The sequence below is a fragment of the Panthera pardus genome, unplaced genomic scaffold (assembly GCF_024362965.1).
Source record: "Panthera pardus isolate Hobbes unplaced genomic scaffold, ASM2436296v1 HiC_scaffold_13, whole genome shotgun sequence".
NCBI lineage: Eukaryota > Metazoa > Chordata > Mammalia > Carnivora > Felidae > Panthera > Panthera pardus.
Genome location: NW_026526688.1, coordinates 199,451,688 through 199,478,265, shown reverse-complemented (window position 1 = coordinate 199,478,265; position 26,578 = coordinate 199,451,688). Strand labels below are relative to the sequence as shown.

At 49.7% G+C, this 26,578-nt stretch overlaps 1 protein-coding gene across 7 annotated transcripts in view; it reads left to right on the top strand.

Moving 5' to 3' along the window:
* EVC2 (EvC ciliary complex subunit 2) overlaps window positions 1–26,578 on the top strand; it is a 135,301-nt gene that overhangs the window by 10,948 nt on the left and 97,775 nt on the right. For all 7 annotated transcript variants that reach the window (XM_019453730.2, XM_053901701.1, XM_019453732.2 and 4 more), the window contains 4 exons: window positions 2,341–2,409; window positions 4,519–4,705; window positions 11,398–11,507; window positions 16,897–16,950. In XM_019453730.2, coding sequence (XP_019309275.2) covers window positions 2,341–2,409; window positions 4,519–4,705; window positions 11,398–11,507; window positions 16,897–16,950 — 420 coding nt within the window. The remainder of the gene's footprint in view (window positions 1–2,340; window positions 2,410–4,518; window positions 4,706–11,397; window positions 11,508–16,896; window positions 16,951–26,578) is intronic.

The window sequence follows — 26,578 nt, the reverse complement described above, 5'->3', positions numbered from 1 at the left end:
GTGTGTGTGTACTTCCTCTTCCTCGCAGGAGGTTGGTCTTTTTTGTTAACGCCTCAACTGATTGGGCGAGGCCCACCCACATTCTGCAGGGTCATCTGCTTCACTCACAGTCCACGGATTTAAATGCTAATCTCACGTAAAAGAAAAAAACTGCCTTCACAGAAACATCTGGATGTGTTTGGCAAAATACCTGGGTGTCACAGCCAAATTGACCCATCAAGTGTTTGATCAACTGTTTCCACCTTCACATGGCCTTCTTCTGTGTCTTTTTCCTTTTCTGTCGCTCATAAGGACACCTGTCATTGGATCTGGGGGCCACCTAAATCCAGTCCACCTAAATTTAGAATGGAAGGATCTCATCTTGAGATCCTTGGTGGCATCTTCAAAGACCCCTTCTTTTTTTTTTTTTTAACATTTATTTATTTTTGAGACAGGGAGAGACAGAGCATGAACAGGGGAGGGTCAGAGAGAGGGAGACACAGAATCTGAAACAGGCTCCAGGCTCTGAGCTGTCACCACAGAGCCCGACGTGGGGCTCGAACTCACGGACCACAAGATCATGACCTGAGCCGAAGCCAGCCGCTTAACCGACTGAGCCACCCAGGCGCCCCCAAAGACCCCTTCTCTAATGAAGGTCACATTCGCTGGTTCCAGGGGTCAGGATGGGGAACTCTCCTTTTTGGGGGGCCACCACGCACCCCCCCACAGTGGTCATCATTGTTCTTTGCAGTCTGTGTCACTAGGAACAGATGACTTGTGGCCTGGCCTAGTCGCACGTCTGTACTCCCACCCCTCCGGCGTGTATATGCTCAAAAGCCGTGTCTGGCAATACCGTTGGAGGATGAGAAGAACAGAAAGCCAGGTGCCTGCTTGAGGGCTCTCAGGCTTGTTAGGATGCTGGCGTGTCAAAGGCACTGGGGGAGGTGGCGGACGGAGAGCCCCCCTGGGGTCAGGGACCCGGTTGGGCCGATGCTGGGATGATGCCATAGGCACACTGTCTGCACCTTCTCGGGGACATGACTTCCCTTCTCTGCGTCTTTGTCTCTGTACAAAGAGAGGGTCAGGCTCTGGAGAGGGGGTGTACGTGTGGAAGCATCACAGGATGTGGAGTCACACGGCCGGGGTGGAGGCCAAGCTTCCTGCCCCTGTGACCTGGGGCAAGTGAGTCGACCTTCCTGAGCCTTAGTTTCCTCGTCTGTAAAATGGGGGAGATCGAACCCATGTCTGTAAAGGGATGGGCGTGTGGCTGGGCTTGGCAACTAATGGCCACTCTTCTGATTATTGGTATCACTGAGGGCTGCCTTAGTTTGCACATAGTGGTCCCCCTGCAGGAAGTAGGTGGACGGGGCAGAGAGCGGGAGGTGTGGCCCAGGGAAGCTTCCCAGTGAATGAGGTCAGAATTCCGTTTGGTTTAAAGGATGTGCCCATATCTTGGAAGCCAGTCCCCGGGGTCGGGGGGTAGGGATATCCCAAGGGCAGACACGGGCAGATACTGGTTGTGATTATGAGGGGCAGTGATGGCTGGCATGTGGTGGGCAGGCCCTGCCTTTCCTCTGGGATTTCCCAGGAAAGCCGCAGAGGAGCTGGAGGAGGCCCGAGCTGGGTGGATTCTCTGTGTTGATGGTGGATCAGCTCACAGAGGCTGCCCCAGCACCCCATGATCCGAGCCCCCTTGGCCCCTGCTGTGTGTGGCTGGCGGACCCCGTCACCCGGTGCCCAGGAGGCACGCAGGGCGCGTGAGCAGCCCTCATAAGATTATTCCACGGCTCTGCTCACATTCCCTCTGTCAAAGCATCAGCCGTGCTTTGCCTGTCCCCCTGTGACAACGGGTGTTGTTGACATGCGCCCCCAGACTAGGAGAGAGCTTGGGTGTGACCACACGCACACATTCTTTGTTCCTCACAGCCTTCAAGTTCCAGTCTTTTTAATACTCTCTTTAAAAAATCTTCAAGAGGCACCTGGGTGGCTCAGTCAGTGAAGCGCCCGACTTCGGCTCAAGTCATGATCTCACGGTTCATGAGTTCGAGCCCCGCGTCAGGCTCTGCACTGAGAGCGCAGAGCCTGCTTGGGATTCTTTCCTTCTCATGCTCTCTGCCCCTCCTCTGCTCTCTCTTTCTGTCTCTCTCGAAATAAATAAATAAACTTAAAAAAAAGTTTAAAAAATCTTCAAGGTCGTTTAAGGCGGTTATTAGACTGCCAGAAGTAATCCTCTACTCCTCTTTTAAAAGTTCATCTTGTACATTCATGTATTTATTTGCTTATAATTTTTTACCTCTTGTACTTTTTATTAAATGTGTGTAATAATTTTCATTTTCTGATAATTTCCATACTTTATCGTAGTATGGAGACATCTCGAGGGACGTTCAAGGAACTGCTGAGGAAGGAGTGATTTTTCAGAAATGCGCAGTGGTAGGTATTCACAGGTGGCTTGTATCGAAGAGAAAATGGCTGGGTTTTGACCACATCGCATCTTGGTAGAGTTGTGTATTCAAGGACTGGCCAATCATGGGTTATCCACCTGTGTCTGGACCCATGAGTGAAGAAATGACATACAAGTGATCTTCAGTTTTATAGGTAGAACCAGGACCAAGAGTTTTTGGTGACAGTTAAATTCCTGTTAGTGAAAATGCACTGTGATCATTTTTTTTTTTTAATTTTTAAAATGTTTTTGTTGTTTATTTTGGAGAGAGAGAGAGAGAGACAGAGTGTGAGTGGGGGAGGAGCAGAGAAAGAGGGAGACAGAATCTGAAGCAGGCTCCAGGCTCCGAGCCGTCAGCACAGAGCCTGAGGCGGGGCTCGAACACATGAGTCACAAGATCGAGACCTGAGCCGAAGTGGGACGCTTAACCGGCTGAGCCACCCAGGCGCCCTGTGCTGTGATCGTTTAGAACGGGAAAGAAAGAATGATGTATTTTCTTTCAGATTTTGACATTGATAGGGTGCTTGACAGTTAAAATTTTTATTTGGTGTTTTTTACGTCTTTGATCCTTATGAATCCTGTGAGCATTTCACATTATTGTTGTGTTGGGGGTCCCACAACCACCCTCAGTCTCCATGATTCACTAGAAGGACTCATCAGAACTCAGAAAAGCTGTTAGACTCAGAATGTATTACAGCAAAAGGGTACAGGTTAAAGTCAGCAAAGTGAAAGGCACATGGGACAGAGTTGTTGGGACACCAGGTGGGAGCTTCCCACTGTCCTTCCCTGTGGGGTAGTGTGCTTTCATTTTCCAAAGCACCCATGTGTGACATCACATACAAAGCATCGTCCCCCAGAAGCACGCACCCGAGCCTTGACATCCAAATTTTTATTGCGGGTCCATCACATAGGGGTGCAGTGGCTGACCTCAGGAACTTGCCTCCAGCCCCTCCGGAGGTCACCTTGACAGAGCTTGGCGTAAGGCCCCCGCCTCCAGCCATATTGTTAGCACAGACGGCCTGGTGTGGCCCAAGGCCACAGGTACACACAGATACGCTTCTCAGATAGGAAAGTCCAAGGGCTTTACAGGTTAACCAACCAGGAGCTGGTCAAGGGGCGGTCCTTTCTTTCTAGTGTGCAGGGTCTGGGCCGCCCAGACCTGCAAGGTTAACCCTTTACTGCACAAGCCCGGTTTTATCTTTACCTTCAGCTGTCCTGCCCCCCTTCCTGGATATGATTGGTGCAAACAGTTTCTCCTAAGTCTTTGTGGAGATGTTTCTGCCGTATGCATGCAGTTATGAGTGTGTGTGTGTGTGTGTGTGTGTGTGTGTGTGTGTGTGTGTGTTGTGCATGCATGCACACCTATGTGTATACATACACTGCTTCCCTCCGTCCTCAGCTCCTACATCGTTTCCAGCTGGTCTGGCTGAAGGCAGGGCAGGGGTGGTGGGGAAAGCTTAGAGAGTGGGAACAGGCCAAGGTTGCAGAGGCCAGGCGGGGAGCCCAGCTGCATGGGCCGCCAGGCAGCTTCCGGCAGCCGAGCCATTTAGACCCATGGCCAAGCAGAACCTGCCTGCATGGGGGAGACTGGCCGGGAGGCTGGAGACGGGCTTGCTCCTTGCTGGAGGTCAGATGGCAGTCAGAGGCTCTGGGCAGGTCCCCGGGGCTGGGCTGGATCTTCAAAATGACCAAGGGAGCAAGAGCCATTGTTTGCTTTTCTTGGTGATGCCGGTGGCCACAATGTCCCCAGACTGACTGCGGTTCTGTGCTTCAATATGCTTTTTGCCATTTCTCTGTAGGAGTAATTTCGCTGCATTTCAGGGTCCCAGTTCCCTTTGAAATGGCCACCAAGCAACAGCTTAGCAAAGCATGAGTCAAGACACTCCTGGGGCCTTTGAAGTCAGACCTGATATGTTGTCAGGACCCAGTGAGACCGTAGTGCCCTTCCCTCCACCTGGAGACCTGACGAGTACAAAGTTGAGCTGGCGGGGGTGGGGGTGGGGGTCATACTAGGAAGGTTGGACTTTCTGGGGGGGGGCGGTTATCCTAGGAGGTTGGACTTACCAGTAAATCTGCTCCCGTGTCACCTCCTGTCCTAGGTGTCCGGGCAGAGCGAAATGCAGACGGCTCAGGTGAGACTGCTTGTGGTCAACGCCGGGACCCCCGTGGCCACCAACCTCTCAGATCTGCTCCTGCTTGACAACATAACCGGCCTCTCCATCAGGGGGTCGACTGGAAACCGGACCTCGGCAGGATTCCAGGCTTTCAGAAAGAAGTTTCTGCAAGGTGAGAGCAGAGTGTGTTAGGTCAGGGAGGGAAAGTGAACATACTTAGAGATGCTGGCGGAGCGTGCGATGTGCGGCAGGTGCTTCCTTAAACACGTGACGTGGGTTCACTCCCAGCGGAGTTCGCTGTCAGGTATTGGCGGAGGAGACCTCCGCCTCCGTGGCTCAATGTCCACACCCGAAAAGCTGGATTGGTTACTTAGGTTAGAGAGAGGCAGGATTGGGGGAAAGAGGTTTGAAGAAATATGTACTTTTATTATTTTTATTATTGTCTCAATTTTTGGTCATGAAAAATTTCACACGTACAGAAAGGCAGAGTTTCTAGTGAACCCCGGTTCATCCACCGCCAGACGACCAGATTTATCAGTGAAACGCAGGTCTTGTCTCCAGGTACAGGTGGGAGCGGTTTGACATCAGCCCCGGAAGCACGCGCACGAGATGTCCGTGCGTGTTCTAGCGTGTTCTCTGGACTGCCTCTGCCGCCGTCACTGGCTGGCTTTTGGAGAGGTGTTTCCTGAGGCAAGTTGCATGGGTTAATTAACCAGGCTTAAATTTTTTTTTTGATATTTCTTTTTGAGAGCTGGAGAGACAGAGCGTGAGTCGGGGAGGGGCAGAGAGAGAGAGGGAGACACAGAATCTGAAGCAGGTTCCAGGCTCCGAGCTGTCAGCACGGAGCCTGATGTGGGGCTCGAACTCACGAGCCGTGAGATCATGACCTGAGCCGAAGTCGGACGCCCGACCGACTGAGCCCCCCACCCACCTCCTCTACAGAGGAAACGACTGCCCCCCGTGACCATTATGCTGTTGTGCCTGTCACATGCACAGGACTGGCCCCTCCACTTCCATGTCCAGGGTCCACATTGCTCAGCAATCAGCCCACGCCTTCCCTCTGGGCCTGTGTAGGGCCTCAGAATCGTTCTTGACCGCTTACTATTGACTGAAGCTACCAGCAGATTTGGCCCGTGAGCAGGGCAATGTCTTTGCTGGCTGTGGTTTAAGTAATGTCGTAAGAACTGTTACGATACGTCCCAGCTAAGCGATCCTCAGCGTTTTCTTTCAAAGATGCAAAAATAAATCCTCCCCATTCCTTAAGCTGGTGTTCAGAGGACAGAACGTGGGGCCACAAGCAGAGCACAGACTCGGTCTCAAATGGACCTAGATTTGACTCCTCGCTCGGCCACTTTGGAGATGTGTCTCCTCTGGAAGTGACTGAACTTCTCTGAACTTGGGATGGCCCATGCGTGTATCAGCGCCTCACAGAGTCCTAGCAGAGACCAAGTGAGACAGCCTTGCCTGGCTCTGCCCTGGCGTCCCTCCCCACACCTCCTGGCTGTGACCCGGCTGGCCTGCCTCTCTCCTCTCGTTCCCCCAGTGCCTTCCGTCATCTGTGGTCCTGCCCGACCACACTTGTCACTTCCCTCGCCTGCCGGCTTCTGCCCTTGCCTCTGGAGACGTGTCGACCAAGAAGTTGCTGTGGCTGAGGCCAAAGAGGTTTTTGCTTGCTTTCTCCTCGAGGATTATGATGGCTTCCCGTCTTACATTGAGGTCTTTCATCCGTTTTGAGTTTATTTTTGTGTATGATGTAAGAAAGCGGTCCAGGTTCATTCTTCTGCATGTCGCCGTCCAGTTTTCCCAGCACCACTTGCTGAAGATATATTCTTTCCTGCTTTGTCAAAGATTAGTTGGCCATACGTTCATGGGTCCATTTCTGGGTTTTCTGTTCTGCACCATTGATGTGAGTGTCTGTTCTTGGTGCCAGTACCATACTGTCTTGATGGTTACAGCTTTGTACTACAGCTTGAATAAAGTCTGGGATGGTGATGCCTCCTGCTTTGGTTTTCTTTTTCAAGATTGCTTTGGCTCTTCGGGGTCTTTTCTGGTTCCATACAAATTTTAGGATTATTTGTTCTAGTTCCGTGAAGAATGCTGGTGTCATTTTGATAGGGATTGCACTGAATATGTAGATTGCTTTGGGTAGTATCGACATTTTAACAATATTTGTTCTTCCTGTCCAGGAGCATGGAATCTTTTTCCATTTTTTTGTGTGTCTTCTTCAATTTCTTTCATAAGCTTTCTATAGTTTTCAGCGTATAGATTTTTCACCTCTTCGGTTAGATTTATTCCTAATATTTTATGGTTTTTGGTGCAACTGTCAATGGGATTGATTCCTTGATTTCTCTTTCTGTCGCTTCATTGTTGGTGTGTAGGAATGCAGCCGATTTCTGTGCATTGATTTTATATCCTGCAACTTTGCTGAATTCATGAATCAATTCTAGCAATTTTTTTGGTGGAATCTTTTGGGTTTTCCATATAGAGGATCATGTCATCTGCGAAGAGTGAAAGTTTGACCTCCTCCTGGCCCATTTGGATGCCTTTTATTTCTTTGTGTTGTCTGATTGCAGAGGCTAGACTTTCAGTACTATGTTGAATAACAGTGGTGAGAGTGGACATCCCTGTCTTGTTCCTGACATTAGGGGGAAAGCTCTCAGTTTTTCCCCACTGAGGATGATATTATTGTTGGGTCGTTCATATATGGCTTTTATGATCTCGAGGTATACTCCTTCAATCTCTACTTTCTTGAGGGTTTTTATCAAGAAAGCATGCTCTATTTTGTCAAATGCTTTCTCTGCATCTATTGAGAGGATCATATGGTTCTTGTCCTTTCTTTTATTGATGTGATGAATCACGTTAATTGTTTTGCAGATATTGAACCAGCTCTGCATCCCAGGTATGAGTCCCATTTGGTCGTGGTGAATAATTTTTTTAATGTATTGTTGGAGCCGGTTGGCTAATATCTTGTTGAGGATTTTTGCATCCATGTTCATCAGGGAAATTGGTCTATAGTTCTCCTTTTTTAGTGGGGTCTCTGGTTTTGGAATCAAGGTAATGCTGGCTTCATAGAAAGAGCTTGGAAGTTTTCCTTCCATTTCTATTTTTTTGGAACAGCTTCGAGACAATAGGTGTTAACTCTTCCCTAAATGTTTGGTAGAATTCCCCTGGAAAGCCATCTGGCCCTGGACTCTTGGTTTTTGGCAGATTTTTGATTATTAATTTGATTTCCTTACTGGTTATGGGTCTGTTCAAATGTTCTATTTCTTCCTGTTTCAGTTTTGGTAGTGTATATGTTTCTAGGAATTTGTCCATTTCTTCCAGATTGCCCATTTTATTGGCGTATAATTGTTCATAATATTCCCTTATTATTGTTTTTATTTCTGATGTGTTGGTTGTGATCTCTTTCATTCTTGATTTTATTTATTTGGGTCATTTCCTTTTTCTTTTTGATCATACTGACTAGTGGTATGTCAATTTTGTTAACTTTTTCAAAGAACCAGCTTCTGGTTTCATTGATCTGTTCTACTGGGGTTTTTTTGGTTTGATAGCATTAATTTCTGCTCTCATCTTTATTATTTCCTGTCTTCTGCTGGTTTTGGGTTTTATTTGCCATTCTTTTTCCAGCTCCTTAAGGCGTAAGGTTAGGTTGTGTATCTGAGATCTTTCTTCCTTCTTTAGGAAGGCCTGGATTGCTATGTACTTTCCTCTTATGACCGCCTTTGCTGCTTCCCAGAGGTTTTGGGTTGTGGTGTTATCATTTTCATTGACTTCCATATACTTTTTAATTTCCTCTTTAACTTCTTGGTTAGCCCATTTATTCTTTAGTGGGATGTTCTTCAGTCTCCAAGTATTTGTTACCTTTCCAACTTTTTTCTTGTGGTTGATTTCGAGTTTCATAGCGCTGTGGTCTGAAAATATGCATGGTATGATCTCGATCTTTTTGTATTTACTTGGGATTGATTTGTGTCCCAGTATATGTTCTATTCTGGAGAACGTTCCATGTGCACTGGAGAAGAATGTATATTCTGCTGCTTTAGGATGAAATGTTCTGAATATATCTGTTAAGTCCATCTGGTCCAGTGTGTCATTCAAATTCATTGTTTCCTTGTTGAGTTTTTGATTAGATGCTGAATTCTGTGATTCAGGTTGTGCAGATTGTTGTGTTAATCCTCCAATCCGTTTTCTAGGCGTGTAGGATGGTTTAGTGTTGGTCTGGCTGTATTTCATGGACGCGAGAGACACAAAAAACTTCCATGCTGTTCTGCCATCTTGGCTTCTCTATTCTCAGTTTTTTAAGAGTCTCTTATGGTTTGGCTCCCTCCCTCTCTCTTTTTTTTTCCTTCCCCTCCCCCATGGTCTTCTGTTAAGTTTCTCAGGATCCACATAAGAGTGAAAACATATGGTATCTGTCTTTCTCTGTAGGACTTATTTCACTTAGCATAACACTCTCCGCTTCCATCCACGTTGCTACAAAAGGCCAGATTGCATTCTTTCTCATTGCCACGTAGTATTCCATTGTGTATAGAAACCACAATTTCTTTATCCATTCATTAGTTGATGGACATTTCGGCTCTTTCCATAATTTGACTATTGGAAAAGAGTGTGGAGGTTCCTCAAAAAATTAAAACTCAATCTACCCTATGACCTAGCAATAGCACTGCTAGGAATTTACCCAAGGGATACAGGGGTGCTGATGCAGAGGGGCGCTGATACCCCATCGTTTATAGCAGCACTCTCTAAGAGCCATTTAGACACGACCTGCCACCCTAGTCAACGAGGCGCGTTAGGGGTTTTGCATTGTGATTGAGGGATAGCCCCGAGCTCATCGGCATAAAGGTCCACCAGCACTGACCCGCCAGTGCCTCCCTTTTGCAAATTCTCAGGGAGAAATGAAAATTTTAGGAGTGAATCCCTTACAAATTGAAACCCAAATATATTCAAGTCCGAAAGGAATTAAAATCTGAGATCAGAATCTTTGCCCTTCTAAGTTTGAAGTCCAAAGTCCAACTTTCTCAAATTAAATTAAAATCCCCCACACCATCCTCCTAATATTTTATTCTATCCACCCCCCACCCACCCGAGGGCTACAACTGTCTAGAAAGAGCTGGGGTCCCTTCAGCAGCAGAAAGGATGCAGATTCTTTGTCTTGGAAGCTGAATGAGCAGAATGCCAGGTTTCTTGCATGCCTCAATTCTGAAAAATTCCAGAGTTAAGGAACACAGGAGACTTTCATACACACACAGTGTGGTCTGTCCCCACAATGGAGTAGCACTCGCACTGAGAAGGAAGGAAGGACTGGGGCGCCTGGGGGAGCTCTGTCGGTCAAGCGCCTGACTTCGGCTCAGGTCCTGATCTCGCGGTTTGTGAGTTCGAGTCCTGTGTCGGGCTGTGTGCTGACAGCTCAGAGCCTGGAGCCTGCCTCAGATTCTGTATCTCCCTCTCTCTCTGCTCCTCCCCCACTCACGCTCTGTCTCTCTGTCTCAAAAATAAATAAATAATAAAAAAATGAAGTCAGTACTGACCGATGCTACAGCATAGATGCACCTCAAAAAAAATGTCGGTAAAAGAAATCAAGCACAAGCAACACCTAGTATATGGTTCCATTTCTACCAAGTGTCCAGAAAGGCAACTTAGTCCCCAAAAAGTAGAATAGAGGTTGGCTACGCCTTGGGGTGAGTCGTAAGTTGTATCTCAAAGATGTTAAAAAAAAAAAAAAGTATCACAATCTCGGCCCCACCACCACCAGCCAAGAAGCCAGGGTCAGCTCTGGCCGGGCACAGCCTTGTCCCCAGACCCAGCACTCAGCACTTTCATGCACCGTGGCTAAGGCTGGAGGCACCCGTCGTAAAGAACCAGGACAGAGATGTTCCTTATTGGTTTTAGTTCCCCGAGAGCCTTTGGTCCCTGGCAGGTGCCTAGAGCCACCTGAGGACATCAGTTCAGTGGAAGCATCCACTGTTAGTACTTAAGGTGGGCATCATCTACCTCCAACATCAGATGGGGGGCAGGGGGGCACCTCCAGGAAGCGGGGCTGAGGGCACGCTGCCTCCTGCAAAGCTAGAAACCCACATGGTGGCCTCTCCGTCACCCGACCTCGTCTGGGGTTCCTCTCTTCCCCGGCGGTTCGTTCACCTTGGGGTCCGGGTGTGGCCACTGTCCAGTAGCGGAGCTGGGAGAGCTGGAAAGTTCGGTTCTGGCTTCCTACTAAGCAGAGCTTTGAGCCACGGACCCTGTCTTCCAGGGAAGCTTCCCTTGAAATCCAATTGGTTTTTGTCATGAAGCAGTCGAGGGCCAGCTAGAGACCATGTGGCTGGAGGGGGCCCCACGTGAACCCATGGTGACCTCTAGAGCCCCTTCCGGGTCCTGCCTCCCCGTACCCCTTGCTGTGCTCACAGAACCAGCCCCCCGGAGGGGTCAAAGTAGTGCTTACTGTCGGTCTGTCGGCCAAGGCCCAAAAATCCCGTGGAGACCGTCTTCTTTAGTTGTGTGGACCGGATTGCGGGGGGTAAATAGGCCCTCACCTGGACCCCAGACAAAACAAAAAGGTTCTGGGCTTCCCAAATGTGTGAGTGAGCCTTATCCTGGACCAGGAAGACTGACCCACCCCGTCCCGGGCAATGCTGGCTGGGCCCGGGGGCCAAGGTAAGACCGAGCATGTGCTGACAGCCTCTTCTAGGTGACAAAGAGGGACCCCATGAGTGGGCATGCGTAGTTCACCGTCCTGATGACGGGCACCTGAGACCCGAGCGGTGCCCTCGCTGCCCACGTCAGCGATGATGGTGGCTTCCGTTGATGTGTGGCTTGTCCGGGGTGTGGTGGAGGGGCCCCTTCTTGACTCACACCTGCTTTCTTTCTGAGCAGTTGGAGACTCCTTCTCGGTCAGCTACACAGCCTCCATCCAGGCCGGAGAAATTGGGAGCGGAGACGTCCTGATGCTTCCTGCCTGGCTCACCTTCCAGAGCTCAGCACCGGTATTTCCCTGTTACTCTGATTTCTGTCTTGTCGCTCTTGTTTTGGAAGCATTGACACTTGGGGCACGGTATCTGTTAGCTTTTTCCTTTCTTCCCTCCCTTCCTTCTTCCCTTCCCTCCCTGCTTTCTACCCTCTCTCCTTCCTTCCTTCCCTCTTTCCTTCCTCCAGTGATACTGAATTCCAGACAAGTGCGTGGGCCCTTGAATCTCACACACTTTGCCATGAACCTGGCTCCCTGGCATCTCATCGGGACCTTAATTACTCAACTCCTGTGGGCCTGACATTGGCTTGTTATAAAGATAAGTCATCACTAGCTTTAATTTGTCGTCCCTGTGTTTTGCATATAATAGGCATTCAGCCCAGTAGTTACTGTTGATGTGAGTTCGCTATGAGCTGCCTTGACAGAGTTCCACAGAGTGGGTGGCTTAACAGCAAACAGACATCTTTTTTTTACGTGCTCCTGGGGCCGGAAGTCTGAGATCAAGTTGTGGGCATTTGGTGCCTTCAGAGGCCTGTCTCCCTGGTGTGTAGATGGCTGTCTTCTCCCCGTGTCCTAACGCGGTCATCCCTCCATGTGTCTGTGTCCTGATCCCCTTCTTATAAGGACACCAGTCGGATTGGATCAGGGTCCACCCTAATGGCCTCATTTCAGGTTAATCACCTCTATAAAGTCCCCACCTCCAAATACAGTCACGTCGTGAGGTGTTGGGAGCTCGGGCTTCGACATCCGGGTTTTGAGGGGACACGATTCAGCCTGTAACACCATTGCTGTTAGTGTCTTCATTTTTTCAGTCACCTTTTAATCTGTGTATACAGTTGAGTGTCATGCCAGGATGCTGTGCACACTGTGGGGACACAGGAGGAGAGTGCGTCCTTGTCCTCAAGGACCTCATGCTCTAGTTACGTTGGTCACTTTGTTATGACTCTGGCCCCTGGAAAAAGTACCTTTTACTAGATGGGGAAAATGAGGCTCCGAGCGTGACTGTCCCAGGTCACGCCACAGAATCCTAATCGGACTGCACAGCTTCCGGCTCCTTCCACCCAAGGCCGACGGCCAGTGTGACTTTGCTGATGCACTAGGAAAAAAATCCTAGACAAAATAAGATAAAAGAAAGTTTCCGAAAAGGTAAAGACCTGATACAGGGAAACTATCAACCTGTCAGACGAGACAAATGTCTCAGAAAATAATCAGGTACAAAGTCAAGAACAGAGGACAAAGAAGGATACAGAAATAGTGGCAACATGACCCAGAAGAAGTACCATCCCAATTTCAGAGGACAGGAAACCAAGTAAGTGAAAATCGGAATTTAAGAAGGTGACAGAAACCAACAGTGGGAGACTCAGAAAGTCGATGAGACTGAAAGCCCGCCCCTCCTCATCCTGGAACATTCAGACCTCAGACCCCCAGGAAGTGGGGCGGGGCGGCAGGGGAGGGATGGAGGGGCCCCTCACTCACTCAAGGGCGCTGCCCAAGCCGCCGCGCCTTGATGGGTCCTATCTGTTCCTTTGCTTGATGTGTTGCTGTCATATTGACTCTTATTTCCATAAGAAACCCTCACACTCGCCCTGGTTCCGTGAGACCAGGGACCTCGTCTTTCCTCTTGACACCTGTGTTCCCAGTGCCAAAAAATAGACCTCTGCACAGGAAATACCCAGTAAATATTTGTTGAATAAATGAATGAACAAATCTATAAACTAATGAATCTCAGGCAAGTTTTTATTTTTTTAAGTTTATTTATTTATTTTTGAGAGAGAGAGAGAGAGAGAGAGAGAGAAGGCGAGCGTGAGCAGAGAGGGACAGAGAGAGGGAGAGACTCCCAAGCAGGCTCTGTGCCTGACGGCCTGCGATGCAGGGCTCGAACCCACAAACCATGCAGTCGTGACCTGAGCTGAAATCAAGAGTCAGATGCTTCACCGCCTGAGCCACCCAGGCACCTCTCTTTTATTTTTTAATGTCTCTGAACATCAGGGAAGGGGATGATTCTCCTCCAGTCTTCTGGAGAAGACTCTCCAGTCTTCTGTGGGGAAACGATGTGTCTCTGTGCAATGGCCTGCAGTTTCCTACCCCTTCCAGACCTTCAGGGGGCTCTCTAGGCAGTTCTGCAGATGGAAAGGAAAGTGCCCACCCACCCACCTGAAGATTCCAGAATTCCGAGCTTCACTGGCCTGCGTTCGGGGCTCCTGCCTGCCGGCTCTGGTAGACGGTCAGCATTGCCCCGACCTAGATTCCGCCATGGAAATGGGTCCTGGGGGCCCGGTGCTTGCCGAGTGAGCGAGCGAGTGCTGGCAGTGGACAAGGGGCTCCTGTACCGTGTTCTCAAGTCGTTTCATCCGATTGGACCTCACAGTCCATCGGGGGACTGCTGGGATTCCATCCGTGACGTGGAGAAGGTCAAGTGTGTTTGGGGCTGATAATGACCCAAATTCTGAGACTCCAGTGGCTGCACAGGAGAGCACTGGTTAGCTCTGCGTGTCAGTCAGTCCCAAGACGTCGGATACGACAAGAGGGGGGCGGAAATGACTGTTATTTAAACAGGCAAGCACTCCACAGGATGGAATCCTTCCAGTAGGGTGGGGGCGATGGCCGACCCGGCAGAGCCTGGGAACCGCCCCCCGGCTGTGTTTCAGAAGCGGTGCGGCCTCGGTGGGCTCGGCGTCCCCGTCGGAACGATGACAGGAGCAGGAAGGGTCTCACCCGGATCTCTTCTCGTTCTGGCGTTTTAGAATGGCATCAGAGTAACGGAGGAGACCGCAAGAATACAGCACCCGCCCCGCCCCGCCTTGTTCACGGTCTTGTTTCCGGTGCTTGCCGTTACCCGGACCGGCAGTGGTCTGGAGCCTGACGTTCCTTCTGACCTGTGGTCAGCAGGTCAATAGTAGTCTGAGGCCATGTCACAAGGCCCGTGCCATTCACCTCCTTCATCTCATCCCAGGGGTGTGTAATCTGCACATTATCACTAACTGACGGGCGAGTACAGGGCAGAAGGCATTTTGCGAGAGAGAGAGCGAGCGAGCACATTCACGTAACTTTTACTACACTGTATTGTTACTTTTAGTTATTGTTGTCAGTCTCTTACTGTGCCTCATTTATCAGCGAAACTGTGTATATGTACAGAAAAAAACACATCTAGTGCGGGTTCGGGCATCCACTGGGCGTCCTGGAATGCGTCCCTGGCAGATAAGCCGGGGCAGGGGGGACCAACTGTGGCTCCCACTCACCGATTCCCTCAGCAGGAGGTGGTACAGCCACAGGTGCATGGAGTTTGGATCTGGAAGCTGCTTTCTCAAACACACACACGCGTACCCCACATTCATACAAGTTTAGATAAAACACGCCCTAGGTGATGGATGGCTAACGGGGAAAGACCTAGAACATTTATGTCAAGTGTCTTATGAAAATTTCCTGCCCACCTTACACATTATGCAGTCACCACTATATTTTACTTGGTCCGTGTTTGCTGACTTCATGCTGTGATCTAAAGCGTGTTCCTGGGGGCGCCTGGGTGGCTCAGTCGGTTGAGTGTCTGACTCTTGATTTGGGCTCAGGTCATGATCTCCTGGTTCATGAGTTCAAGCCCCATGTGAGGCTCTGCGCTGACAGTGTGGAGCCTGCTTGGGACTCTCTCTCTCTCTCTCTCTCTCTCTCTCTCCCTCCCTCCCTCCCTCTTCCCCCCCTTCTCTGCCCCTCCTCCACTCATTCTCCACCCCCCTCAAATAAATAAACATTAAAAATTTTTTAGAAAAAAAAAGTAAAAAAAAAATAAAGCGTGTTGCTCAAGCCTTGAAGTTCCCGCAGGAAGCACGGGGCTGAGGATTTATGTTTTGCAAAGAGCTGAAGTCAAGCTTTGTCACACACTTGATTGACGCTTCTCTCGGCTTAGACCTTGGGTGTCAGAAAACACCGGGAGGAGGGACCCGGAGAGAGAGAAGGGCATGGAAAACGTTAATCGAATGTGTGCTTCTGAATGCAGCCTCATATTTGTTGTTGTTTTTTGTTTTGTGTGTTTGTTTTGTTTTTAAATTCCCTTTCCCCCTAGAAAAGGACCTGGTAGTGTTTTTATTTCCCTTCAAAGCCTCCATTAGGTTGGCCTGCTGGCCCTCAACGGGTTTGGGCTGCTACTGTAGCTGCTGTGGGATGTGGGTAGGGGGTTCCACTGGAGATGGACTGTCCCTCCAGTGAGACAGAGAGGCCTCCGCAGCGGCTGTGATAGAACAACACAGGGCTGCCTCGCTCATAGGCTCCAAGCTCCAAGCCTCAAGGCCAGGTTGTACACAACGATACCACGACTACAGCCACCAGCGAGAATGCTTTCGGGGCTCCCTCTGCGTGCCACGCACACTTCTAGATTCTATCCTGGCTAATTTAATCCTCACGGCAACCCCACGAGTCGAATAGGGTTCCCGTTTTACAGATGAGAAGACTGAGGCACAGGGAAGTCAATACCTTGCCTAAGTCAATACCAGGCTGCTGGTGAGTGAGGGAGCCTGGTGTGAGCCCTGGCAGTCTGGCTCTGACCACCAACCCAGTTGCCAGACCTTCTGCCTGCTCTCCCAGGAGGAAGTGTGTTCTCACCGTGCGTCTTCTCCGATGCCGTGCGCTTGGACAGATAGCTGTCCTAACACCCTGCGGTTTCCCGTTTCCCTGTAGCTCCTGAGCAGAGGAGATGCGACCCGAGCAGGCAGACCCGTGGGGCGTTGGGGTTTGGGGGCCGGGCTCATCCCACCGGGAGGTGAGCTCAGTAGAGCCCCGTCCACCCCCGTCGTCGGCAACTTTTCCTGAAGGAAGCAGTGCTGGGGAGGGCCCGTGGCTCCTCCGTCCCGTGGCCGTGAGCTGCGGAGTCCGTCCTCTGCCCCGTCTGGCCGGACCCCAACCCCAGGCATCTCACCACAGGTCACTCTGTTCCTGCTCTCTCACCAGTTAGGGAAACTGGTGATTGGATTCACACGCACCTCCGGGAGAGAACGAGGCTCTACGTTTCCACAGACCTTTTCCCTGTTCTTTTAAAAAAATTTTCTTTTTAAGTTTATTCATTTTTGAGAGAGAGAGACAGCGTATGAGCAGGGGAGGGGCAGAGAGAGAGAGAGAGAGATAGATGCAGAATCGGAAGCAGGCTCCAGGCTCCGAGCTGTCAGCACAGTGCCCGACTCGGGGCTCGAACTCACGAATCGTGAGACCACGACCTCAGCTGCAGTCGGACGCTCAACCAACTGTGCCACCCAGGCGCCCCACCTTTTTCCTGTTCTGAAGGGACTTCAAGACCCCCGCAGGCCCCTGGCCCCCAGTAGTCCAAGGCCCGGTGCCTATCCAGGCACGGCGGGTGGCGGGTGCCTCAAATGTCAGATTCCCAAAACTTGTTGATGAAAGCATTTTTTTCTTTCTTTTTCTAGAACAGAACGCAACTAAAAGCCCTTTTCACCATAACAGCAGAAGAGAAGATAAAGGTAAGAGAAAATGCCCGAGCTGGACAGCCACCTTACGCCCCGATGTGCCTTCATGCTGGTGTGTTGGTCCCTGGGTGTCCTCAGAGCCAAGGGGAGGGGCGGCCGCCGGCCTTGGCAGTCTGCGGTCCCCCAGCGTGGCTACAAGCCGTCGGCTAGTTTCCCGAATGGCCCTTCCATCTGGACAGGATGGCGTATACACACAGTGGGACCACACCTCACACTACCTCAGCACCTGCTGCAGACAGGCATTCTGAGCGGTTCACACACACTGAGTCGTGTGATCTTCGCGGCAGCGCCGGGGGGCTGGGTTCCATTTTTAAATCGCCTTCGCTTCATAAATGGGGAAACCGAGGCACAGCTGGGTCAAGTAATTTGCCCAAGGTCACCTGGCTAGCGTGTCCGGGTTCCCAAGACCACTCCCGGGCTCGGTGCTTCACTAGGAGGACACACAGGACTCCGCGTATAGTCACGCTCCCGGCTGATTTCTTACCGGAAAGGATGCGAAGGAGAATCGGTGGAGGGCGGAGGGGCACGGGGCCAAGTGTGGAGGACACCGGGCCTCAGCTTCCAGAGTCCTCTCCCGGCAGAGTCACACAGGATGCCCTTCGTTCTCCAGCAGCAGGTGTGACAGCACACGTCAATGTTGTCACCAGGGAGGCTCGTCAGAGACGGGCCCCAGGGTTCTTCTTGGAGGCTGGGCACACGGGCACCCTTGTCTGGCATGTTCCAGACTCCCAGGAGTGTGTTCGGTGTAAACCACGCTGTTTACACGGCCGCCTAGGCACAGTGAGCCACTCTTATCAGGCAGCGGTGGTTACCGTCCAGAAACCCAAGCTCCCGCGTGCCAGCCGAGGCCCTGCCTTGCACAGTGGCCTCTCAGAGGGTACCAGTCTTGGGCCTGTGAGTGTGCTTTTCTTGCGGGCGTTAGAACCAGGGTTTGAACACTGGGACTCCAGAGCCCTGCGGCTGGGCCACGCCACCTCCTAAGGAGCTAAATCCCTGTCCAAAAGAGATGGAAATAAAATCCAAGTCTGGCTAGAGCAAGGAGAGGGTTTCGGGGGGGGGCAGGGGAGGCAGGAAGATGGGTGCAAACCATCTTGGCTTCTCTGTGAGCCCCTGGAGGGTCGGGGCCGTGCCTGCTGCATCCTTGTGCCCCACTCTGCGCCCTACCTTCTGGGTGGCACTCAGTAGGTCAGCCTCCCTTGGCCGAGCTGATCGTCGTCAATGCTGGCGATTGCTGCTTGCTGTCTAGTCGCTGCGTGACTGTAATAAAAGTCAGAGAAGGTTCACTTCGTCGATGTTTGTAAGCCCTTCCCCCGCTCCCCAGGCCCTCTCACGTGGTTGGAGTTGAGCCACACCCAGGTCTTCGGGGCAGCCTCCAGGCCACACATTGCCTTCAAGGGAAACAGGAGTGGGTGCCCACTGTGGGGTACAGACCCATGGGTGCAGTCAGGCAGTGGAGCATTGGGTTGGATGTCAGCCCTACCGCCGCTGGTCCCGGTGACCCTGCCCTTGTGGACCACGTTCAAGGAGATCACCATTGAGTGGGGAGATGAGGCATACAAAATGCGATGGCCTTACAGCATTGTGGGGCATCAGGTTCTCGGGCCAAGGGCCTAGCTTTGACTCCCTGTCCGTCCACCGATTGTATGTGACTGTGGATGTGTTACTTACCTCCCTGAGTCTCCATTTCCTGGCTATGAAAGGAGACTGACCATAGTACCCCCTTCATAGGGTGGTCGCCAAAGTAAATGGATTGAGGTATGTAAAGCACTCAGCACAGTGCCCGGTGTTTTGGTTTTTTTTTAATATATTTTTTAATGTTTATTTATTTTTGAGAGAGAGGGAGAGACAGAGTGCAAGTGGGGGAGGGGCAGAGAGAGAGGGAGACGCAGAATCCGAAGCAGGCTCCAGGCTCTGAGCCATCAGCTCAGAGCCCGTCGCAGGGCTCACACCCACAAGCTGCGAGATCGTGACCTGAGCCGAAGTCAGACGCTTAACCGACTGAGCCACCCAGGTGCCCCGTGCCTGGCGTTTTTTAAGTGCTCTGTAAGCGTCAGCTGCGGTCTTTGGGATCGTTATTACGTGCACATGCAGACAGCACCCTTCTGCAGCTGTTCTGTGGTTTTCGTGAATGGGTGTCACGTGTCAGGGTCTCAAGCCCAAGGGGCCATCGGGTGCCATAAGTATGAGTCAATCCCCGTGTGAGATTCCAGGGCGTTGTGGAGTCTGGGACAGCCTGGAGACTCAGATCACCTACCACCCGCTGTCCCCTTGCCCTCACTGAGACATTAAATGAGAAGAACAAAGGTCAAACCACACACAGCTGCCATGACTGAATGTGTGAGGTTGTGACCCCGAAATCTAGGTCATACATGCTGCAGATACGGGCAGTAAAGAGTGCTGGGTAGACGGCAGGCTTCTTGGAGGAGGTGAGCATTCAGCTGGAGGTCGTTAAGGGAAGGACCTAGTTAAAGACGGAGGAAGGGTGTTCTAGAATACGCCGCTGAAGATCTGACCTCGAGGCTGAGCCGGTTCAGCTGTTGGTGGGATGTGAACCGAGGTCTCCTGGCACCAGTGAGCTATGCGTATGGATGACCCAGCCAAGGCTCTTGCCGGCTACAGAATGTGTCCTAGCACGGCTGACAGGGGCACCTGTGAGGTGACGTCATTACATCAGGAAAGTGTGAGAGTGAACGGGAGGAGCAGGGCAGTGAGGATGGAGGCTCCCTGCCATCATCCAACTAAACAGAGCAAAGGCATGAAGTCTGCGCTTTGTAGGCTGGGATTCTTCAACCCCTGGAAGAGACCCCATCATCTCCTTTGTTTTTCTCTTACCTTCCTGAGGGTGAAATCGGCAGGTGTCAGCCAAGGACAGCAAGGTCCCCATTTCCTATCTCAAGCCCTCTTGCCCTTTCTGTCTGTTGCATGAGAGGCTCCGGGAGGAAATAATCACGCTGTATGTGCTGGACACGGGTGTTCAGATTGCGCCGGACCTCCCCACAGCTTCTTATGTTGGTGCCGTGTGCTCACGAAAGGGCTGGGCGCCGGGGCAGAGATCGGGAAAAGGGGGATCTCAGATCCAATCAAGAGAGAGATGTTTAAACCACCTGTTACGTCCCCCAAATTCATGCAGAAGGCAGTTCCAATAATCATTTTAGTCGGATTTGGGGGGAGAAATGCGATCAAGTTAGTCCGTTTCACCTGCAGATATAAATTTATGAAACTAGGTGAGAACATTGTGACAATTAGAGAGTAATATAGGAGGATTTCCCCTAGCACATATTAAAAAATTCTAAAGCTACGTTAATGCCGTATGCAGCTCTGCAGGAAAAGCCAGCCCAAGGGCGTAAAATAGATTGTCTACACAGATGTACGTATAAAAAAAGGTATTTCAAATCAATGGGGAAAGAGTGTATCATTCATACCATTTGTGGGCAACTGGCTGGATCTCTTAGAAGAAAATAAAGCGAATTCCCTCATCAGATTAAAATCTAGATAAAATGATTTGTAAAAAATAAATATAGGTTAGCATTATATGACAGGAAGAAAACCATGAGGGAGAACCATGGATTTGAGTACACAAATAGTTGAAAATTTTACATTTAAAAACAGCGTTACGAAAGTGACAAACCTGGGAAAATACTTGTAACATACATAAAAGGGGTTTAGTGTCTTCGACATGCGAAGAATTTCTATTAATAAGAAAGAGAATGCGTCTGTAGACAGCTATATGCTATATGAGAATTTCTCAAACACGGGGATTTGCAGCGTGTACCTTTGTGCCTTTGTGGAGGGAGCAGGTAACTGTTGGCAGGATCACATGGCTTTGAGATGCTCTCAGGATGCGAGGTGTGCACTCACACATCATGTCCACCTTCTCTGTGTCACCTCATGTTTGGATTACTGCACCAGCCTCCTAACTGTCCAGTCCTACTCCCCTCCAGCCCATCGTCCTCACCGTAGTGATCTTTCTATAAAACCCAAAACCTGCTTGCTTTTCTGTTTCTGGAGGGACTCCCTGTTGCCTGCTGGATTAAGCCCAGTTATCTCAGGGTAATATTCAGGATCCATCAGAAAATTTGGTCTTCTACTGTCCCCAGGTGCTGCTAGGTCCCTGTGTTTTCCACATTGCTCTGGTCTTGTATATGCTGTTCTTTTCTTACCTGTGCTTTGGACAATTCATAAACGTCCTGAAAGACCCTGTCCAACTTCTGCACATCTGTGATTCCTGAACCTCCCCCAGGCATGCTGGTAGGCCCCTTGGCTGGGAATCCCACAACGCTGAGACATCTGATAAACCTTGTCATTCTGTGACATTGGCCTAGTTCCCTTGGTTGGCATTTAATACATTTTTGTGACATCAGAACAGAATTTTTGCCCTGGAAGAGACTTTAAATATTATCTGGTTTCACTTTCTCATTTGAGAGTTAAAAAAACAAAAATCTGTGTCTGGAGAGGCTCTGGGAACTGGCCAGGGTCCTGAAGCTTGACAGGGTTAAACGTCCTGTTGGGCAATTTGTTCCCAAATCTGCTTATTCACCAGACTGGTACCTCAGCAGAGCTCTGTTGGTAAGTGTGATTGCCTCTACCTGTGACTGCCTCTAAGCTCTCACTCCTGTCAGCATTGTCAGCTGGGAAGCCCAGAGACTGTCTGCTCTCAGAGCTGCCCCTCAAGGGTTGTGGGAGACACGTCTCCAAGTACGTAACTCCCCCTGTTTCTTGGATCTTTAGCTCGAAGTGAAGGATTTCAACAAATTACTCTTAAAGTCAATTTCAGAGAAATCATTCTGTATGTTTTTCTCTTCAAACTTTTTTCTGTCTTTTGAGGCATAGGTGGGTGGGATTTAATATACGTCCATTGTGGACAAAGAAAACACCCTCCCGGTATCACACAGACACACACACAGAGACACGTACACACACATACGCAAAGAATTGGAAAAGTAAAGTAACATTAGCACATAATCTCACCAGCAGAGGACCGCTGCTAACACGTTGGCTTCTTGCCTCTGCGGGTCTTTGAATTTATTTATTACATAATTGAAGTCAACGTGTACATAATTCCTCCTCGTGCTTTTGTAACTTGCTGTTAGATTAGAAGCACTGAAAGCATTCTTTTTGAAAGGACTTTTTTCCCCATCATTGCTCCTCTTGAATGCACTGACAGAGCTCATCAAAGGAGTCTGCTCTCAGCTAATACGTGCTTAAAAGGATGGCAATAGCACGTGATTCTTTGTCAGAGACGAGAGGGAAAGTCAGAGCCCGGGGACAAGGAGGCTGGGACCACTCAACTGCTTTTCTTTCTTTATTCGTTAATGAAGTTTATGGTAAATGAACTCTTTGAAATCTGTTCTTATACTGATTATCAGTGGAATTTGGCTGCGAGATTTTTAGAGGAAGTCTTAAAAGAGTGATTACCTTGGGGCTGATTTCTGGGGCTCTAAGTGCATACATTTCTGTACCCGTCCCTGTGGTGGCTGGTCCCACCAGCCCCCAGCCTACCAAGCCAGACATCCAAGGACGCTTTTGGCCCCCATCTCTAACATCCCACACATCCGTTCCAGCACTCAAGTCACCATAACCAGTGGACTCTGTCTCCTAAATGTTTTCCCAATTCCTGCCCTTCCCTCCAGCCTTCCAGTCGTCACAGTAATAGCAGCTCAGATTTGCTGACTGATGTCTCTGTACTACATCCCTAGCCAGTAGGTCCTATTTTCTGTGTGTGTGTAAAGTACACATACACAAAACTTACCATTATGGACATTCAGTATGTTCACGGTGTTGGGCAACCATCACTGCTGCCTAGGTTTGGAGCCTTTTCATCTCCCCAAAGGGAAACTCTGTTCCCGTTGAACAGTTGCTCTCCAATGTCCCCTCCTCCCGCTCAGCCCCTGGCAACCACTGATCTGCCTTCTGTTTCTACAGGTGTGCCTGTCGTGGCCATTTCATCTCATTGAATGTGGCCTTTTGCTCCAGCGTCTTTCCCTTAGTGTAATATTTTCAATGTCTATCCGTGTTGTAGCATATGTCAGGACTTCATTCCTTTTTATGGCTGATTCCTATTCCATTGTATGGGGGGGGGCGTGGACCACTTTTGTTTATCTCTTCATCAGCTGATGGGCATCTGGGCTTCCCCCATCTTCTGGCTATTATGAAGAGCGCTACTGTGAATATTCAGGTACAGATTTTTGTTTGAGCACCTGTTTTCAATTCATTGGGGTACACACTCAGGAGTGGAATTGCTTGGTTGTATGGTAATTCTGTGTTTCACCTGTCTAAGAACCGTAAGGAGTACTTATTTTTATTTCATTTTAGAGAGCATGCAAGCGGGGAAGAGAGGCAGAGGAAGAGAGAGAGAGAGAGCGAATCCTAAGTAGGCTCCATGCTGAGCATGATGCGGGGCTCCATCCCATGACCGTGGGATCATGACCTGAGCCCAAATCAAGAGTTGGACGCTCAACCGACTGAGCCACGCAGGTGCCCCATGCCTGCCATAGGCACTATTTTAATCCTCATTTTACAGATGGGGGAGATTTCAGCTTGCAGAGAGGGAGGCCCGGGGTCCCACAGTGTGGTAGGGGGCAGAGCTGAGAGCTGAGCCCTCAACTAGGGCCAGAGTCCATGGTCTTTATCAGCAGATTCTACTGCCTCCTGCAGCCTTGTCATCATTTCTCTGTTGGCTGTCACATCTCGTTTATCCTCCTCCAGGCTGATGCCACGCAATGGCCAGATCTACCTTTCTAAAATACTGATCTGACCGTGTTACTTCCTGGCTTAAAACCCTGCAGTCACCCCCCCTCCAAACCATTCGGACGCTGCTGCAAATCACTAACCTGCTCTTGAAGACCCTTTGGGACGCGGGGTGCATTTCCTCCACATAGCAGGTCCGGCTCATGCTGTTCTTTCTGCCTGGCTTGCCCTCCTCCCGGCCCATTCTCCTCTGTCCATGGGTCACCTCGTGTAAAGCCTCTGTCCTTTGAGCTAGGCTAGGAGCTGCACCCCTCCCCACCCTACTTCTCCAGGCTTCTCCAGCCTCACCCAGCCACACTGTGTCACCCCAGCTTGCTTGCTTGTCTGTTTTTTTTTTGCAAGATTGTGAGCTCCTTAGAGCAGGGCCTGGATCTTTTGTTCCCCACTTGTCCTTTGAGGACCCATCACTGGGCTCACTGAATGAACTCGATGTCAGGAAAGTTGACCACCACATCCACATCCAAACACCGAGCCAACCTTGGTAGCCCACTGTGATGTATTCACTTAAATAGAGAGTTTCAGGCAAAAAAAAAATTATAGCAAAGCTTGGTTTCTGCACATGTGAGATGGACATAAGAATTCTGAGTTTAAAGTATTGTTTCAGACTATAAAGGGAGTAAGGCCTCGCCTCTGGCAAAAGTTCAATAAAGACCCTGATGGTTAAGAATAGTTTTGAAGAATGGTTTGCACAGGCTTTTGTCCAGACACTGAGAGATTTTTAAAATCCTTCCCTGCCACTCAGCCCAGAAGGGTGAGCTGTATACTCAGAGTGGGAATCACAATGTTCAGGGTGACCCAAGACCTTGATGACCTAAAGCAAGGCTCCTGGTAAAAGGCCAGGCTGGAGCCTGAGCCCCAGAGAGGCAGCTGTGGTGTGAAAGCTTCTAGGCCAGACTGCTGGCTGTGAAACCCGGATTCACTAGCGACTCATTCTGTGATCTTGGGCCATTTATTTAACTGATTAGCACTATTGAACTCTAATTTGTAGAATATAGACTGAAACAGTACCCACTTTCTGGTATTATTATGAGATGTTAATGGATTCATGCATGTAAAGCACTTGGGGCCACCTCTGGTGTTTACTGTCTGCTGAATCAGGTTAACTATGATGATGGTGATGGTGACGATGGTGACATTATGGTGATGCTGATGGTGATGATGACAGTGATGGTGATGATGGTAATGATTATATTGGGCCTCCTTCTTCCCATAAAGCTATATCTTGAGATCTTACTCTTCTTTAGCCATTTACATGGAGGAGGAAAGTTGAAGAGCAGAAACATTTTGGGCAGGAGCAGGACCTAGCTTAAAGTAGCAACATGGATGAGTGAAGGTTGAAAGAAGAAAGTGAGAGTTGTGAGTGGGCCTGCCCCAAGCAGGCAGTCTCTACCTGAATGTGCTTACCACTTGGCATCAGATTCCCAAGAGAGAAGGGAGAAAGATGGCGGGATCTGTAGAGCTGCCCTGCCTTTGCCCTCTTCCTAGTTACAGGCATTCATTCCTGCATCGCATCGGTGTCGCCGAGTTAAGCTAGATCCTGCGCCACCGTCTGCCACACTGCTTCTACTCTTCAAATTCTCTTGGCCATGTGATTGGCCAAAGGAAGGTAAGACCTCAGGTGGAGATTCAGAGATGGTGAAGGTGGGAAGAGGAGACAAGTTTGGTGGTTTGACCCCGTTGGCCTGTTCTACTTCATGAAGTAGGAAAGGAAGAGAGAGACAGAGGGGGACAGAGAGATCTCTTCCTGCCTTTTACAGTACAGTGACCCTGCCGGCATGTAATTCTGTGCTAGTCTTTGTTTCTGGTTCTCATCAATCAGGCAGGGAACTTCTACCTTGGTGTGGGAGGTTGGGACTCCAGATGTGTTTAGAAAACCCCACAGCCCCCTGGACAAAAGCAGTGTGATCTAATGCAGGGAGAACACAGACTTTGGAGTCAGGCAGGGCTGGCTTTGGTTGTTTGGCTACTACGCACTTTGATTACCTACTTAATCTCTTTCCATCTCCGTTTACCTGTCAATGGAATGGGGACAATACCTCCACTACAAGATTGCTGAAGATTGTATGATGTAAAGCTGACACCTTATTAGTTTCCTGGGGCTGCTGTAACAAGTTATCGCAAACTGGGGAGCCTGGGACAACAGGATCTTACTCTGTCACAGTTCTGGAAGCTAGAAGTCTGGAGTTAAGGTGTCGGCCGAGCCGTGCTCTCTTTGATGGCTGTGGAGAAGAATGCTTGTCTCTTCCTAGCTTCTGGTGGCTCCTGGAAATCCTTCCTTGGTTGTAGCTACCTCACTCCAGTCTCTGCCTCCGTGGTCACATGACCCTCTCTGTGTGAGTCTGTCTTTATAAGGACACATTCATTAGATTTAAGACCCACCCTAATCCAATATGAACTCATCTTAACTTGATTATTGTTTCCAAAGATCTTCTTTCCCAATACAGTCACATTTATAGCTACTGGGGGTTAAGACTTAAGCATATCCTTTTGGAAGACACAGTTAAACCCATTCCAGGCACCTAACCTAGGGACCGGCATGCTGTTGGTGATCAGATATCAGCAATTCCCTGTATCTCTCCATCCTTCTTCTTAAAGCTGAAAAAAATAAATAAATAAAATATAAGCATTTGCCTTCTGACACTAATCATTAGAGAAATGCAAATCAAAACCATGATGATTCCGCCTCATATCAGGCTGGCTACTATCAAAAAAGAAGGAGGAGGAGGAGAAGGAGGAGAAACAGTTTGGCTGTTCCCCCAGAAATTGAAGATAGAACTATTATATAATCCTATTATTCCACTTCTAGGTATATTCCCCAAAGAATTAGAAGTAGGGTCTCAGAGAGATATACATATACCCATGTTTATAGCGGCAT